Raw genomic sequence first — 19,614 nt, 5'->3', positions numbered from 1 at the left:
GGAAATCGATTTCTTGTATGCACAGGGGTGATTGAAAGGGTTTTTTGTTTTTGGAATTCGACATGGTTTCTGCTTGAGTGGACATTCGGCTTTTGTTTGGACGCGGGTGAAAGTTTCGTGGGACGATGAGATTAGTGGAAGTCCGTTTATTTGGACTTATTGAGCAAATGGTTTGTTCTTACTACTCTGTAGTTTCGCAGGATCTTTCAGTAGTTTTGCTTGAACATTACGAAATAATTCCTCCAATGGCACATACGGTATATGATCATTGCAAATTCATACAATCTCATTTTTTCAAACTAGGTATAGATTATACTAATATTTCATGTACACCTTTTATCTTGCCTTTAAAATGCTCTTAATTGGTCCTCTTCTCATAGAACACCTTACAAACATTTTCACGACTGGCAGTAACATACCAAATTACCAAACGCATATGTCTGATTACTATCAAAAATCTCGCCTAGCACTTATATCACTTACCACGTGGCTCCTTCAGTTCCCTCGCTACAAAACGATCTCGATATCTAATAACCATCGATGCAACTCTGTTCAGCTGAAAAAGAAAAAGGAAGATGAAAAAGCCAACCACGAGAAGCGTGACCATGGTGAGAAACGTTGGTCCACAGCCACCCGTCGAGTTCGGCATTAGCTTCATTACCGAAAGGTCAGCCGCGACACTTTCTGACCTTCCTTTTCGAAGCTCCTCCGGAGATAACGAGCGACTCGGCAAGAGGAGGCCATCGAGAGTCATCGATGGCCCCGAGAAACTCAAGCAAGAGCGAGAAAGTTAGAGCGAAGCGGAGAGAAGCGGAGAGTCGGTTCCTCTGTGCCGGTAAACGACCTTCGGTTCTCCTCTGGTTCCAACTTCTCTGTCCGAGCGTCAATAGAGTCATTAGTCACGGCCCTCGGTGTACCCACGATATTCGTTCCTCCTCTACCTGGGGCCTGTCCCTCCTTCGACCCCTCTTTTCCTCTCCATCTTCTTTCGCCGCTGCCACGAACAGAGAACTTGCACGCCGCGCCGCTCTGCCTCGTCCCTTTTTCATCTCCACGGATCGTTACTTCCCACACGGCACGGAATGTCTCTCGACGATGTGTCCTGGCTATTCTTCGGCAACGTCTTAACGCGTTGCGCAAATATTGAGTCAATTCCGGAGATCGGATAGGGTGTGATTGTTGCCGATGAGAGGCGAGAGGAGGTGGAGAGTTTGTGATTTATCGTGGGATCACGAAATGGGATTGTGTGATCTCACGGCTAGGCTTTTTGTGTATTTGCTTGGGCCTGGAAAGTGGCAGACGTGATTCCACGATGGAAAGTTTAGGTTCTTTAAAAAGGTAAGGTAGTTCAATCGACTAGCGGCGTTAGATCTTAACAATTTTTTACATTTTCGAAAGTTTTTATCATCTTTATGATGTTGAAGTCTATTGACTTGATTAGAGGATAATCCTAATGTTGTATCATTTCGTGTGTTAGATCTTCTACTTTTGTATTTACTGAAAACATATTAAGTTGAATTATAATTATAATATAACGTATAGTGGAAAGACTTAGTTCTAGTAGTAAGAACAAATCGGTATTATTTTAAACAAATAAGATAAAAATCTTGCGAATAATAATCCTCGTTAGCGAAAGTAATAATTGGTTAACGGATTGAAACGAATCGACCGGTGTTAGAAATAATAAAGTATGATCCAAAGGACAAAGTACTTAATCTCGGGTTAGAAAGTAAGCGGAGCTTATTAGACATGAAGGATTTTCGTCATAGTTTCACAGTGTTCCAAGCAGCGTATAATATCGAATGGCGATAAAAGTATTACCACATAAACTATGTGAATCCCAATTGTTTTGCCAAGCAAGATTTATCGTGTTGATATGCATAGCTGGTACGAGATATCAATCATCGAGCACAGTAAACAAGCGTTATTATATGGCAGCTGCTGACAATAACCGACAGCCCAAGGGTCTGACGTAGCTTCATAAATTCCATATCGAATCCTTCCCTGACACGTGTTGAACTTCTTATAAAGGACATATTCTCTTCCACTTTATATAATGCCACAAAAGAACGAAAATATAAAATCTTGCCCATTATATACATACATATAATTATACATGTTAGTTTGATACAGACTATATTAATTTAGAGATAGGAAATATAATTAATTCCTATCGGTTAACATGATCGATATAGCATGATCGTAGAACATGCTCGATTAATACGTTGATCTAATATGAAAAAGCAACAACGTTAAATACGACGTTACCTTGCAATTATCCTTTTAAAGAAATTAATACATATTTAAATTCTAAACGTTAATAACCACCCTTCGTCGTTGGCCTAATCACCACTACAACAAAACACTCTTAATTGCCAGGCACAAACAACCAATTTAAAATCAATTCCCGCATGCGCAAGAAGAAAACGATAACACGACGCCACGTAGAAGGAAAAGCCACGTCCTCGAGTCGCAGTCGAATCCTCGCCTACAGGGCGGAACGTTTTCCAGCGCGATCCCGCGGCCGATGAATAATTCACCGTGTACCGCGCGACGTTTTTGCGCACGAATTACTTCATTAGAGACGAGCAGTCGCATCCTGTCGTGGCGACAGAAGCATACGGTTGCCTGTCCTGCATGTCGATTTTAACCGAAACCTGAAAAGGAATAAGGCGACAAAGAGCCGGTAAGGTTTTCTATGCCGTGAAACCGAGCCGGGGGTGTATACCGTACACCCGTCACGTATCCATCCAGCGTAGGATCCCTGAAAAACCACCGAACGGTAGTCGAATCTCGCGTGTAAATCGGCCGCGAGGAACGCGCCACCCTCTTCCCCACGTCACGTTTCTGACGAGCGGATCATCGTTAATTAGGGGAAAAGCGTGGCCGGTGATTTAAGGGGCCGTTTGATCAGCACGCGAGAGGAAAGCCTTGGGGCGCCATGGACATAAGCCAGAAGGGACCAACGGGCACCTCCGTTCCATTGGTAATCGAGAAAGATTAGTTTTCCGACTCTTTTCGTGCCGTGATCGCGCGAAGTTTAATTAACCACGCGTGATACGCTCTTGAGAATGTTAATTAATCACGCGGGACGTGCCGCTTTCGGAAATTTGCTTGTGGATTTGTGGACGTATAGGAATTTTAATTCTTTTTTTCATTTACGGTAAAATGATTTACGATATAGGAGGTTGCTGTTTCTTGGTTTATGAAAGAAAGTGGAATTTTCTGATTTACAGCGGTAGGAAGTGAAACTTTTTGATTTACGCTGGGAGCAATTGGAGTTTCTTGGTTACCGGTGGAAAGAGTTGGAATTTTTGTATTTTTCGATGTAGGAATTGATACTTGTTGGTCTGCGACCTAAGTAATTGGAATCTTTCGATTTGCGAAGGTGGAATTTGAGGAGGAATCGGTGTGTTTTCGGTTCAGGATGGAAAGAATTGAGATTTTTTAGCTTGCGATAAGTGGAATTTAAATTTTTTAGGTTACTGAATTTCTTTGATTAAATTATTTTATTTTCACCTTTTTTTTTATCTCTATGAAATATCGCGTAGTTTCGGATCGATTGTTATGTTCACAAAAATAACAGAAGAAAGGAAAAGCAGAAAGTTTTCGACGAAGATCTTCGAGAGCACTCGTCGTTCGCAACTGCAAGGGTTAGAAGAAACGATGGCAGGGAGAGGCGCGATAAATCCAGCGGGTGGCGCGATAAATTTCTTTCGCGAAAACACAAAAAGCGCATTAACGTCGCATCTCCGCGACAAGACAGGTAAGCTGCGTCATTCGTAGAGGAACTGCTAATGGCCACAATGAAAAAGAAAAAAGGAGCCTTCGCTGATCGCTCATTTAATCCCAAAAAACTTCTCTGAAAGTGGAATCAAGTGGGAGCAAGTTACTCCTCTTTTTCCTTAATCGATCGTGTTACTCGTTTATGTTCGTTATAACTTCTTTATATACCGATCATTCCTTAAATTGGACAAGATTCGTTTAAGAGTCGGTAAAATGAAGTTTCAACTTCATATCGTAATCGTTATGGGCTAAATATGCAAAGTCAAATTATAATTTTACGTCGTATCGAGTAAGCAATAGGTCTGAAACGTAATCTACAGAATAATTGGTAATCGGAAATGATTATTAGCCACGAACAAGTGCAACACAAATCCGCAACTATTGAAAACGACTGCCTGATGCCAGTACGAATGTGTGCGAATAATTTTGTCGAGACGAGAAAACACAGAACATCGCCAATTACTCGCCGACAACTTCATCCTCCATATATCGTACAATCGCCGTTTAAACTCGCTAAAAACAAATTTCTCTGGCCAATTAAAACTAACGTATTCCTTTCATTCCACTCACGATCTCTATCAACTGTACGAAATCTTCCAAATCGTATCTATCGACCGATTTAAAGCAGATGAGACCCTTTATCCACATTCTGTTTCACTCAATGCAATTTCGTGCGTTAAAGGACGCAACAGGTTCTCCTTCCTGGTGATTCGTCGCGTTTTAACACGGACCACGCAGCGGACCTGTGTAATATTAATTCGATATGCTAATCGAAGAAACATTCCAGCGTAACGAGCTCTCGAAACGCGCCATCTCCCCGTGTCTCCCCCTATGGACGAATTCTCCCCCGTGACTGCGTGTATCCGCTTTAAATGAATTAGACTCACGTACTCGCGAGGCGCTACGGAGCGTTCGAATAGCCTATAAATAACGCGCTAGCGCAGAGCGGCGTTAGGCCGGATTTTCAACGAAGGAGCGGCTTCGATCGAGCCGCGGCCACGGCTTGCATATCGATGCCACAGCGACCGTGCACGCGTGTAAATATCTTGATTAACGAGGCCCTCATTTAGCCCTGTCCATGGTGTTCCACGAGGAGAGGGAGGAAAGGGGAGGCCGTTCAGCCGGCCACGAAAACATTGTGGCCAGTTCTCACGAGACGGTCGGGTCGATTAAGGGAATACTTATGGGCCGAGCTGTCGCTCGATGAGTCGTTTACCGAGAGTTGTTGACGAAGAACACGTTTCCTTCGTGCGATTCATCGTACGGCGTGAACGACTTTTTCAGATCAATGTAGCTTTCACGCGGGTTTTACTTTCTTACGTGTAACCCGCAGAGGTTGACGATTTGGCAGGTTATAAGGAGGATGATCGGCATAGGGTTCGGTTCTTTTTAAATTTATTTGCATTTTACATGAGTTTTGCCTTTTCCGGTGCAGTTTGCGGAGGTTGAAGATTTTATTGGTTACGAATGGAATTTGGAAACGGGGTTGAACTTTGTCAGGGTATATTTTTTGTAAGCAACTTGGTCTTTGTATAGTAGATGTCTTTTTTAGTTGTGATGGGTAGGTTTGAGATTTATTTATTCAGAGCAGTATTTGTTAATTTATTATAGGTGAGTCGAAGATTTTCTAGATCATAGATAGGATTTGGAAGCGAGAGTAAGGATTAGACGTTTGGAAATGAATTTGGTTCCTACGTGGATTTTGTTGTTATAATTTGGAGAAGTTGAAGATTTTGTAAGATAGGATTCGGGGATGGACATAAGGATTAAGTTTTAGATATAGGTCATTAGAAGCTATACGTATGAAATAAGAAATTTATTTTAATCGACTTCAAATTTAATAGGATATTAAATCGAATACAATCGATGTATTTACTATTATTATTATCAAACTCTTAATTAAATATTACGTATATATTACAAGTGTAATATTATTCTCAAAAGTGTAACATCACAGATTACTTCATAATTTGTCTGTAACTAAACAAGAAAGCTTTTGTCAGGAAGCTCGAAAAGAAGATGAACTCGAGCAGTCGTGAGGAACGCTAAATATAAAGTCTCGCGAATGAACTACGACCCCGTGAAAACGTCGTTTAAAAGACTATATCCGTATGAACGAGGAGAATAACCCCGTGCCACGATGTTTCACGACTTTTCGCGGTAAGAAATTCTCGTGGCGCTTTTCGACGCTCGTTGCGCGAGGCGTCCATGGCATCGTGCCAACCTTGGTGAGATGAATTGCGGACAGCGTCCACGAAATTACCAGAAAATCGCTGAAATTGACGGTGTGCGTTTCCATTAGCGCCACGATCCTAATATCTCTGATATCGACATTCGCATTTCACTAATTATAGAGAAAAAAGCTATTAACAATCTAATAAGAAAGAAACATTTCTTCATAAAAATTTGCATCGTAAATCGGCGAAGAATTCTTTCGTAAGTCGAATTAATCGACTTCATTGTTCAATTTTGTAATACAAACACGTGATTTACACTCCATTTGCGAAAAAAAGAAATGATTTATTTGCAAAAATTTCAATACGAATGTAAGAAAATACCGCTTTTGAAATCTACTCGCTTTTCTCTGCTTTTCAATTTGTGGAATTAATTAGAATTACTTATACAATGAAAACGGAAAAGGTAGAATATATGTATGCATATCGTATTCCTTCTTTGACAAAAGCCAACATTAATATTGGCGAAAAAACACATTTCTAGCAGTTGTAAAATCAAAAATCCTAGTTACCAAAAAGTAAACCAAAGAACCTAGTAATTCGAATGTTAAAACTAACAAAGTTAAATATTCTCCTCAACCTGTGAACTGTTTTAAACATTGTCTGATCATATCAAACCGATACTACTAACCATCCAATAAACTGCCTGTAATTCAAATTACTATATGCAATAGACACTCTGTATGCAGGAAAGTTAATTACAATCAATTATACGACGAGGAAGAACGTTTTACCAATATAATCATTCTCTCACAAATTAATAACATCGCAGATGAACTCCAACACATTTCACCCACGCACGACACCTGTCGACTCTCATTATACTCAACTGTTTAGAGCGTATACCGCCTCTTCGATCGCTACCAACGTTAGTCGATCTATTTCCTCCTTTCTCGACCAGCTTAAATCAAGAATAGATCTCAGTAGCACGGGTCGAAAAAAATTTCCTCGCCATTTTCCCCGCCGGATAGTCGGCTCGTTTTCTTTTCGTAGCCGCGTTTGAAGCGCGTGCCGCGTCGTCCATATGGTTTCCTTTGCCTCTCGATCATGCCGTGGCACACCGAGCCGAGGGAATAAATATCATAACCTGAAACCCCGTGGAAGCGTTAGGCTCCCAACTTAATCCGAGGCAAACTCGTCCCTCGTCGGTGTTGGTGTTTAGTCGCCTCGGGACGGCCGACACTTTGTCAACGCGGGATTTCGCGTCGTTCCAGTGATTAGCGAAGCTTCGTCGTATCTTCGTGGAAACTTCTTGTCTACTTGTCTCCCTCGCGACAGAGCGCTAGCTACGTGAGAAGTTTGTTTAGTCTTGGTGTTGTTAATCGTGGAAGGTTTAGAGAAGATTGATACCGAAAAGGGAGATGAAAGAGATATTTTGAGAGTTTAATTTTAATTGAGAAATTAGCTTTGGATGTTAGAAGAATCTTAGAATCACTGGATCGAATATCTATTCAGAGGTATTTTATTATTCCTTCGCATTTAACGTTGCTTAGGCACTACCTTAACGAAGAGTGCTTTACATTGAAAATAGCAGTCTTTTTAAATTTGATAGCTTCGTGATTAATTTGTGAACGATTACGTACTCCTTCAGAAGTTAAAATTGACGTAATAAAATCGTTTTGTATTCGACTTCCAAATTATTTTGAACGATGTTCTGCAGTTTGTGGAATCTGATATTTTTGTGAGCTTGAAACTCTGCTAAGAGTTTTGCAAGTAAAGGAACTGTGGAGGTTTTGAAACACTATAATTGAATTAATAACAAATGGTATTGACCATTTCTAAATCCGAGGACTTTTTTCTAGCGAATATTCAGGTTTCTTCGAAATAAATAATAATTTTCCAAGACATACAAAGCGCTCTTTAAAGCAATAAAGGACTATTGAAACGCTGGAACTGATAAATCAGCATAAGAGAGCGGGAAACCAAAAAATTCCAAGAACTTTCATTCGAATCCTGTTTCCTTTTCGACCAGCTCTCCGTTTTACGGAACGGCAGGGAAACCCGGCAGATGTTCCTGAACAGCGCTTCGCTCGCCTCATTACCACGAGTCGCGTTAATGAGCTTGTGACCCTTAATACTTCACCCGGCTTCCCTTCTTTTTCTGCTGGTCGAACATAAACCGACTAAGACGTAACGAAGGTCGCGATAAATACCGGATTATCTGCAAAAATAAGTCAGAACGTGCGTTGAACTCGCTAATAATTCCTTTTTTATCAATTAAAGTCAATAATAATATACTGCTTTTTATTCTGCCTCCGTCATATAAAGACGCGAAGATTGCGAACTTTAAATATGTAATTAGGTAAAATTATTGTAATTACGATTCAAGTAGAGGAGGCTAAGAAAATATATTCTGTTTAAAGTTTTTGTTCCACTTTTTGTACATACGATAAATCATTAAATAACTTGGGTTATTCGATTGGAATTATTCTTGGAACTTGCTGTGAACTATAATTGAAGAAACACTTCCATTTAGTTCTTCATCTCTCTTTTATCTTCTATCCTTTGTTCTCCATTACATTTGAAGATAGTTGAAATATTATTTTAAATACCATAAATATAAGTATTCCTAAATATAAATATTTTCTAAAAAGTAGCAGATATGTCTTTCTATTTTTAATTGTAATTGAAATACAAAATTGAAATTGAATTAAAGTACAAATTTGAAAAGAAAAATTTCTTGTACTTTTGCCAGTAACGTCAAAACATTACTTTTTACACGTCTCAAAGAGTTAATATAATTTCCATCTCGATGTCTTCGATAAAATTAGTATCAGCGAATTAGTTTCAGCGGAAAATTTCTCATAGCAATGGAGAAGAAAGAACCAGGGAAAGGAATCGTCGAAGGCCGAAGGAATTTCAAGAAGAAGCCAGCCTTGCTGGCAGACGGGCCGTAGATAAAGATAGATGCGTCGGTTTCCGGCGTGACGAGTTAACGACTCGAGTTTTATCTGTCGGTCCTCCCTCCGTGTCCCTTGTTCCTCGCCGACTTTCAGGCCTGGAAAGCGTGGAAAGAGAGAGGAACGGCGAGAAGAACTCCGAAAGAGAAATTAATAATAGCTTAATTGGAGAACGGAGCGGTATAACGGAAGGGATAAATGGTGAACACGACGTAAAAATTTTACCCCTTCGTACCGAGTCAAAATGAAACCCAGAATCCATAAACACGAATTTCACAAATACTCTGATACCAACGTTTAATCCTTCGAGTGGTAAATAGTCTCTACGTGAACTTCTTTTTAAAGCTGACATGGTATTTGTTATGTAAATGAAGAAGATGAATTTGTTGCGAACACCGATGAAGGTTTAAAAGATTAAATCCTCGCGTGCGAAACATGTTTTCTTCTCTTTTCTTTTTTGTTTAAGAATCCGAAATGGAGATTTATACTCCACTTATGCGTAAGTGTCTGTATACGTACATGAAGGTAAATGAAAACGTATATTTGTTAACACTTAAATGTAATAAGAGGATACATAAAAACGCACGTATATAGTTTAATTTCTAAAATTTTACCTAAGTTTATATCTTGCAATTTCTTGATCAATTCTAAAGTCGAATAGCAACTTCTGAGACTAGTTTCCATTAATATCCGAGGGAAGTTCCATTGGCAAACTACGTGATTTACATTTTCATTTGCAAAATCGCATTTTGAATTATTTATAACAGCTTTGGCTAATTTATCGTGACAATAAATTACCGGACCTCTTTTAATCTCTCAGAACAAACAAAAGAATCTCCGACCAACCGCTACAAAAAAAGATCATTGCCAAATAAAAGTGTGGAAAATGGAAATAAAAAAAGGCAAATCTCTAAGAAAGAAAGGACACGTGAAAGAGGTTAGAAGGGAGAAGTTAGAACGAAAGTGAACAATGCAAAGATTGGACGGTGAAAAGAGAAGAGGAAGAGGGAGAAAAGGAAGAGGAAGGAAGAGAAAAGGAAGAGAACTGGAAGGCAAAAGCGTATATACCACGAGTCATCTGGCACTCAGCAGGATTCGAAATAGAATCGGTCTCGTTCCCTCCTCTCTCAGCCTGTTATTCTCCATCTCTGTTGACGAGGGAACGAGCGACTAGAAAGCTACGGGCAAAAAGACGTCGAGCCGACGGGGTCGACGATGTTTTCATTGTAATTATGTCCCCTGTCCCTCTGGCCGTTCTCGTGGCCGAGCTTTTTACAGCCACGCTACTAAGCAGCCTGTCAAAGCGTCCTAATTTTTGTCCCTGATTCCGTCATCTCTACGACCCCGTTCTAATTCATCGTCCAGATCTTCGCTGAATTTGCTCCGTTTCCTGGGACGATGAAAGCATCTTGTTGTTTTAGGCCGTTCATTCATGCTCCTAAGAAAATTTATGAAACGTTTCTCTAAGCCGTTATTTTAGATTTCTATGAATCTGTGGCAGTCTGTCGCGCTTTAATTTAACGAATAGGGCAGATACGTTGATGTATCCTATTCTTTATCAGTGTTTGAAGGAGACATCAGAGGTTTGTAGGGATCTTGTTAATGTTTTCAACGAATTTCTGTCGTGAACTGTGTTTCAAAGGACATCTGTGCTACATGTAGGTATTAGGTCGTCCGAAAAGTTTCTTTCGTTTTATAAGGAAATAATGGATGCACAATATTTTCCGTTTTATATTATTTTATCGAATTACGTATGATCCATTTTGTTCTATCAAAATAAAGATCGCAACGTTGGACAGATTAGGTTTCACGTTTGTATAAAGATGCGTTGTTGTAAAAGACGTGTCTGTAAAAGAAAGCTAATATTTACGATTAGTTTTTTATCTTATATAATATAATTTCGAGAAATAAGTGGAAAATTATCGACATTTTCTCGGACAAAGCTGTCATCAAATTTGTTATGCCCCCGTTTTGGGGAGAAAATAATTACATAAATGCAACTCTAAGGTATAGAAGAAAACACATCTCTTCTCTGTTGCGGGGATTAAGGTTTTACAATTCAAACGTTATGAATATTAATAGTTGGAATAATTGTTAAATCAATCGATAAAATACATGGAAAAATAGTCAGACACGTTTATAAAAGATATATGGATTAAAAAGTATCGGAATCCTGAGGGCACCGATCTTAAGATTGGGACACCGTTAGCGCAGAAACGAGATGGCGGAGCAGCGGTTTTCTTCATTTTTCGGGAACGATATGTTGCTTATTGTGTGACAAACTTGTTAACACGGGGCGGCCGCGTAAAGCAGGTAACGAGTAGGCAGTAATCGGGATCCGTGGACTTTAAGTAAAGTCAAACAGTCGAGCCGGTTGTCTTTGCTCAGCAAACTCGCGCCAGTGTGGAGCCAATATTTAGACAGGGACCGGCTCAAACATCGTAATACGCGTTAAAACGTTATGACACGCGCCAATTGCTGTCTCTATTTCCCGTGGTTCCATCTTCGCGCCTGCTGCTTTTCACGCGACGTCATTTTCTCATTCCTCGTAACACAGCGGAGAATGAAAATCCAATTAACGAGAGGTAAAACAATTTTGGCATAGAAATCCGCTTTAGTTTTGATTAATTCAATTCATAGGATAGACATTGAATTAATGAATCATCGAGAAGAATTTTTTTGTTTTTTGGCAAGGAAGCTTATAGATCTGCGGTGTATTTTTCAGTCAAATAGTCGAATTACGAAATTTTTCGTTATTTTGTAAATATAAAGAGAAGGTTCTTTAAGACCCAGTATAATTTCCAATTTAAACGCAATTACTATTAAAAGGTAGGATTGAAACTTCCAATGTTATACATGTTCAGTTTATCATTTTGTTTCGAGTCGTCTTTGCAGAAATCTCCTTGATTTTCGCATGAAGATCTATTTTAATTTTGATTAATTTAATTCGTAGAATAATTTTGAAATTAATGGGTGACGATTTTAATATAAATGTAGTACCATAGAAAGACGTTTTAAAAAATACCTAAGACGAAGTTTGTAACGAATGGAAACAAGAAACTAGCTGAACTACAGAATTTCGTTCCCTAATTTTCTCATGGTATAATGAACACGCCATAAAGTTGTTCCTGTTGACACGGGCAGTAGGAACGCGTCTAGTTCCCGAAGCATACGTTGCCGGGATAAAAATTTATGGCCGAAAGAAGGGTGGACGTAAACATCAAGAATTTCTACGATAAAACACGTACCGGAATGCAGGAAACAGTCAAACAAACTAATTTAAAAGCAGATGGTGAAATACCGATCTGTGATTTTAACGAACTACTCTGACTTCTACGATCCTTTAAATGTCTTCACTTCTGTCTCCACGATAGCTGCCTTTACCATATGGAAATTAATGTAGTCATTTCTGTCAGCTGTTGGCCGAGTATTTGTTAGAAAATCTGCGGACAAAATAAATCTGAAATTTGTACAGTTTTCGCTACCACAAAGTTTCTTTTATGGGAAGTTCGATGATAGTTTCATCAATTCTGTGATGTCAATTTTGTATAATATTTTAATTTCTTCCATATCTTTATACCGGAATCTAACGTTAAGAACAGCAGTAAAATATTATGCACAAAACTAACCGAAGCACGCAACAGATTCCAAGAACTCAAGAAATTATTCAATTCGGAACAGAGCAGAGAAAACCTCGTGAAATTTATCAACTCGACAGACATATGGAACGAGGTTTAGACGCAAGCAAAACCGTCGCTAATGGCCGTGTTGTCGATGCGACGAATAAAAACTGGAAAAAGAAAGAAAGAAAGAATAATAAAATATTAACCTCCCGGATGCTACAGGTTATAATTTGTTTAATAATTTGGCAGAACAATTTTAATAACTTACAAATGACTTTCCTCGTCCCATCGAAAATTCTCTATGGAATTCCAAGGAAATTCCTCGGGTGCACGACCTTGGCAGTAAGTTACACGAAGGCTCTCGCCTCGATGGACGCGCGAGGTCCTCTCGCTGCATTTCCAATAAAGATCTCAGGCCACCTGACGTTCTTTGCGATTCCACGAAGAATTCTCGGATCCTCGAGAGGAGAGAGGTGCTCGTAAAGAGGCACTAACGACTAAACGGCTGAGGGAACATCTTTGAAGGTACGAGACACGCGCCATTTCCTGATGATTCGAGCGTGGCGAATGGCCGTCAGTCAAAACGCGAGCCGCTCTATTCCGCGAGGATCAGACGATTCTCTGCACCCTTTGTTGTTTTTCGTATCTCGACTAGAATAAGTAACATAAAGGGGCGTTCTCGTTTTTGGATCACAGTCGTGTAAAGCCATCCGAGGTGTTCTTGCTCCTTTTTGCGAACGAATATTATTCGACGCGTCACATTTCCTTGGAAATAGTCGTCTTGGGAAGTTTTAGGGGATGAAGAATTATTTAGGTTCAGTTGTAAATGGAGAATTGCTTTGCACGATTCTTCCCTTGATGGATGGGTTTTAAACGTCCTTTGGCTTCTCATTCAAAACGAAGATTAAAGATTCTACTTGCCTCCTATCTTTTACAAGGCAAGCATACGACTTTTCTGTTAGAATTTTCTAAATATATTCGTCAATGCTTCGGAAACATTTACAAATCTTTTTCGTAAATACAAAAAAGAACGGATTGATTTTCTCCAGAACTTATAATAGAGGAAGTTCTTTAAGATAATCAAATTTAATAACATTGCTAAGTACAATTAGATAAACCGTTAAATAAACAAATTGATCGTTAACAATTATGGATACATTATAATCGTCAATTCATCAACGGAAAATAGATGAAAATAAAATGTTGAAAAATTCGCAAACAGACTGGCAAGACCGGCGACAGTTTTCAAAGACAAACAGCACCGATGACACGAGACACGCGTCATTTCCCGATATTCCGTGCGTGACGAACGGTCCATAGTTCAGGGTCGAAAGCAGAGCGCGTGGCACAGCGTGCTCGCGATTCTTGGATGGCTTTTTCTTGTTGCCGGGTACCTCGAGACACACCTTTGTCTTCTGGTAAGACACCGAGTAAAAAGGAAAAATCGTCGAATCGCTTTCGGGAACACGACGGGAAACAAGCTCGACCTTGCTAGAAGACACCTGTTCTCTTCAGCGTCGACGTCGGCAAAAATAGAATGTTTGACGAAGAGACACGCGCCATTTGTGGCGGCTTCGAGCGTGGCGTAATTTCATTCGTTAAACGACCGTTTCCTCTCTTTGCATTGTCCTTTCGGGATGATTAATCTGCTGGCTGAATTGCGTCTCTGTTTCCAGAAGGCTTCTTTGTTTCTTTAAGCGAGGACCTCTCCGAGGTTTGACAGACGTCGCGGTGATTTCGTAGATTTAAGGGCGTTTCTGAGGAAGTTTATAGCTGTTCTCTGGAATAATTAGAATTTGCGATGCCCTCTTTTTCACTTCTAAAGCTTTAGACTTTAGTTTCCGTGGGAGAATCAAAGTTTTGGAATATCTAACGAGTCACTGAACAATATAAATTGATAATTCCGTTTCGTAACTATCTTCTTATTTTGTTCAAGCGTTTGGTTAATATTTCATCGTTTGGAGATCAAATGTTAATTATTCTCGATGATGTTGGTCAGCTTGATTCCGCGTGGGTCAAACCTCTCTAACGTTATTTCTACCGATTACGTGATTATGCTACTTAAACACATTGCGAGATTCCATTCGTTTTATTGCTAAACTCGTTGCTAGTACGTATAGGCATTTATAAACACTGACAGCTCGTAATTTGTAAAATTTCATACTAATATCTTATCAGTTCGATCATGCAAAAAGTAAATATTTGAAAAAACATTGAATCACACAGTTTCGATTATGCATTTTATAATCTACAGGAAAGTATACACCGTGTAAGGTTGAAACACAAATTGACAGAAGGATTAATTGTTTCAGATTGTCCAGCAGCACGACGGCGATCGGCAGTGCAGCCACCGGTGGCGGTGGCGGAGCAAGCAGCGGTGCTAGTGGCGGCGGTGGCGGTGGCAGTGGGGGCGGAGGTGGCGGGGCAGCCGGCAACGGGACTTCCGGCGGTGATTTCCTCCGCAGAAGTCACCCCCTCTCGGAGCATACGGCCCTGCATCCCGCCTACCGGCTCAACTACATGGACCACCTTTACCACCAGCTCCAGGCCTCCACGCACAGTCCCAACGCCTCGTTACACGGTAATTACCTTGGCTTGTACTTGTTCCGAGATAATTAGAACGATAGCGACCGGGGACGTCGCCTAATTTCGATCACGTCCCCATCCAGTGCTTGAAATTTATTCGCCATCGAACATCCTACCTACTAACAATGAACGTTATTCCTATTGTTGCGATAATAGGTGGGAAATTTCTTAAGTTTCTAGAGAAATTGGATAATCAAGATAAATACGGTAGGATAACGCATACTGATGAAGAGAATTATAAGATTGATACTGCGAAGAGTTTTCTTGGAAAAATCAAACGAATGAAAACGGTGACGAAGATTAATTTTAAAAACGGTCATTTAGAAAAGTGCGTAGACGCATCGGGTGGGTGTAAATTAATTTTTTGACCAGTGTATACAGTAAAATGTACCTGTGCTTGTAGAATATAAAAATAGCTAGGATAGAACAGAAGAGAGATGTAAATTAGAAGAAAAGTCTAATTAAAATCGCTATGAAGACCGTATCTATTTTTGTTGAGTTTAACAGATATCAAAAACCAACGACTCGAGTCTGTATTTTTATCCTGAACCACAGGCGACGTTCATTTTGCATAGTAAATCCTTCAAGTTAACGTTCGGATATCCTATCGATCTTATTTCAATCTCCCACTTTCGCTGTTGCTTCTTTTTTCTCGATAAACGTAATTAAGGAAGTAGAGTGCACCATCCGTGGTATTAAACGCAGGGAAGTTGTAAAGAGCCCGCATTTCCGCCGGAAGAATGTCTTTGAGGATCGAGGCCTTTGATTCCGTTAGACGTGCCACGCGATACGGGATAGTATTATTTCCTATTTAAAAATAGTCGAATGAAATCTTGTTTTTTCTACTGTCTAATCGCCTTTTTTTCTTTTCTTCTTTATAATTTTTCAAGGACTGGGTGGTTTGGGGCCCGAGTACCTTCTGCACGCCGCAGGACCAGCGAGCACCCTCGCTTCTTCAGAATTCCCTTTCTCCATCGACGGTAAGTTGTGAATCTTATGTTAATGAAACATCATAGTAAATCAAAGCTGCCTTTAAAAATTATTAAAGATCGGAACACGGTATCTGATTAACGAGATTAATCCAACGCGACAAAATCGACAAGATCGTTGATACCTGACACCGCTTTTTAGTCTCCGAGCATCGAAAATTTCTCTCGACGTGTCAAGCTTAAATGTTCGATCGCTTCTGTATAGGATTTTGTAAATTTATCAATCTGGTATAATTTGATTTCAAGATGATCCTTTACCATCGATGATACCAGATGTTAATGACAATCGCTAGAAAAGAAGATACCGCAATAGAATTCCTAATATCTAAGGAATTCTAAATTCTAATAATTCTGAAAAGGAACCAAGAATGATAAGGGTTGGCTTTGAACCAGTTTTAAATTAGCTTTGAATTAGGTTAGATTTAAATTTGATATAGGTTTGACAGTGATTAGAATAAAAAAGATACTATAATTAAGAAACTCATAATAGTTGAACGAAATTTGGAATTAGTTAACGAACTAACGATAATTACCAAGAATAAAATCGTGGAAGAATTTGTAATGTAGCACAAACGCGAGATAGTCGAAAGAGTGAAGAACCAAGGCCGATTTGAACGGGTTAAAAATCTCGAAGCATGTCGATTCGACGAACGAAACGAGAAACTTTTTCGTCGACTGGTTCGAGGACGACAAGTGAATCTAATGAAAGATCCTGATGCACGGTACGCGGCGGCTAGCCGTAGGTGTAGCAGCACTAGCAGCAGGTAGGAGATCGACCGGTTAAGAGGCCGAGAGGCTAAAAGACGACTGAAAGGGTAAACGGGGCCTCGTTAGTCGCCACCGCCGCATAATTGAATCGACTCGGAGCGACACGACCTCATTAACACCTTAGCGCCTACCCTACAGGTTGTCTCACGTTTCTTCTTCCTCTGCTTCGTTCTTCCCCTGTTTCTCTTCTCCCTTTTCGTCCTCTGCCGAATTCTTCTTTTACCGAATTCGCCACGCCGTTAAGTTCGTGACGAAATTCTTAATTCGATTTATTTGAATATCGAGAAACCGGGACACGAAGCGTAAAGATGTTTATGGAATTCTTCTCGCTTGCTTGGTATTTTATCTTGCTTGGTATTTTATCTTGCTTGGTATTTTAGTTTAATTTAAACCTAGGAAATATTAATAAACACATAGATATTATACTGTTAAATAGCGAAACGAAACGACGAAAGTTTAAGATTGAAAGTAGTAAACCTTTGAAAATGAGAGAGTAATCTCTGTAAAGAGTCCGAACTTTTGGGATTACCGAAACCATGCTGGTGCTTTTTCACGAAATTAATATGAATTATTATTGGAACAGAAGTATACTCAGTACTTGTTACTAAGTTTCGTCACAGTATGTCACGATTAAAACTATTTGCATCGAAGCGCAGATTAAAAAGTGCCAGTTCTAAAATTAATCGTGTGCCATCAAACCAGACTTTAATTATTTATTAAAAACCATCGCTTTTTTTTTACAAATCCACTATAACGATTTCTATCGCGCAAAAGATACTAATTCATTCTACGACATATTCTCATTGTACATTCACAATATGTATTTCAACTTACTAAAGTCTTGTACAATTCTTTTGAAGATTTCAATAAAAATCAATGTAAACCTACGTCAAATCGAATAGGCGCCATTTCATTTTCATCACACCAAATTCTTCTTTCTGATGGTAAAAGTCACTATGATTTGGTGATTTGAAGCGACCTGTAGCGTTGTAGCGTGCGCCGAGGCAGCGTCGGACGAGCCGCGTCGATCGGAGTGGCCGATTGCACCAATTTACATGTCTCAATCCCATGTTAGCCTCGCGAGGGGTGTAGAGGGGCCAGGGGATGGAACGTACGGAACGTGTAGAGTCCAGAGGGTCGTGGGTCACGAGGACGTTCGTCTCGGGACGAGGGGGATCGGCGAGAATCGTTCGCATATTCATTAAAGAGCTCGAAGCTTCTCCAACCCCCTTTTAAGACAGATAAGGCGATCGGTTCGTCCTCTGTCTCTGTGGAAAAAGTGCATCGAAAAATCACGTCGATGTTAAGGGGATATTTTTGCGTGGGCTTTCGGCCGATTGGCTTATCTTCAATAACGTTACGTGACTTGTAAATTGTAAATGAATATAAAAATTCTTTGTAACGGTTGAATCACGAAGCGAATATTTATAAGTCGTATGTTTCTCCCGATGAACAGAAATGAATAGAAATTGTCAATGAAATTAGAGACAACCGTCCAATAAAAAGTACTCGCTTCTTAGATGTAAAATCATAGAAATTTAAACGCCTTAAACGATAATGACAGGAAGGAATCAGTCTTCGTTTTTTCTTCTTTCTTTCGCGTTCATTTACCAGAGAAAATATATTTCAAAATCTTTGTTCACGTTATTTGTAAACGCGATAACTGAAGTTGGTGTCAATAATCCACGAAGCTAATTGCCCTCATAGGAGCTTCCAAACAGCTGGCAGCTCCCAAAAGAACTATTTTAATTGTTCTTAAATTAATTGAACCTTAACCGCTATTTTACCTTGACATACGCGCGAGTCTGTTGCAAGGAATCAACTTATGCCTTAGAAGAACTCAATTACGAATGAATAATGAAAAATATATAACAAAATTTGATAGATCGGAGGCTACACTGAGTCTTATACAGAGCAATCGAAGTTGACATCGCCTCAGGTACAAATTATAAAAACTGCACAAGTGGCCAGTAGCTAAATCGTGCAAAAACGAAATTTACCGTCTTGGTGGACTGAGAACAAGTTGAAAAGAAGGACAAGGCACGGGTAACCGAGGAAAGGAGGCCGAACGACCTCGATAAAGCCACGAGACCATCGAGGAACCTTAAACGTTCCAGCTCATGCGGAAAAACCGCACGACATTGCATCTTCTTCTCTTCCATTTTCCCTCTTTCTTCCTCACCCTTTTCATTCGTTCGGTTCGCTCGTTGACCATCGTAAATTTGATCAGTGCTCGAATTAATAACCGGGCGAGGGGATAAAAGAGCGTGTTCGCGAGAGGCGAGGAGCTCCAACCGCGAGTAATTCTATACCCGTTGTGCGCGAACGAGCGATCAACCGAGTGGAAACCGAGGAGAAAGAGCTGCTTCGAGCCTCCTCGTGGTCGGTCCTGTGTATCGCGTTGCTCGTGCGAGGCGACACGAGGAGATAGAGAGAAGCTCGAGGAACCGGCGGAGGCAGTCGGAGCGGAGGAGAGTAGAAGCAAAGAGAAATCGACGAGGGAAACAGAATGCTGCGATTTGGGGAAAAAAATTTGATAAATGAAGAAGGTGCGGGTGAAGGGATATATAAAGATGGATGGAGAAGAAGGATATAAATTGGAGAAATCGTTGGAATTAATCTCGAAGAATCAGAAAAGATGTTGAAGCGACATAGATTTGCCAAGCCTCGAATCAAAGAAGAAATGTGCGTCGAATAAAGAGGAAATTAATAGAGGAGCATAGAAAGA

General features: G+C 40.0%; 1 protein-coding gene across 3 annotated transcripts in view; it reads left to right on the top strand.

Moving 5' to 3' along the window:
• The window catches only part of Ci (transcriptional activator cubitus interruptus), a 146,700-nt gene that overhangs the window by 107,612 nt on the left and 19,474 nt on the right, over positions 1-19,614 (top strand). For all 3 annotated transcript variants that reach the window (XM_072008633.1, XM_072008634.1, XM_072008635.1), the window contains exons 2-3: positions 14,856-15,124; positions 16,020-16,109. In XM_072008633.1, coding sequence (XP_071864734.1) covers positions 14,856-15,124; positions 16,020-16,109 — 359 coding nt within the window. The remainder of the gene's footprint in view (positions 1-14,855; positions 15,125-16,019; positions 16,110-19,614) is intronic.

The sequence above is a fragment of the Bombus fervidus genome, chromosome 8 (genome assembly GCF_041682495.2).
Source record: "Bombus fervidus isolate BK054 chromosome 8, iyBomFerv1, whole genome shotgun sequence".
NCBI classification, from domain to species: Eukaryota; Metazoa; Arthropoda; class Insecta; order Hymenoptera; family Apidae; genus Bombus; species Bombus fervidus.
Note: the sequence above shows the minus strand (reverse complement) of the source record. Positions and strands in the feature narration are given on the sequence as shown.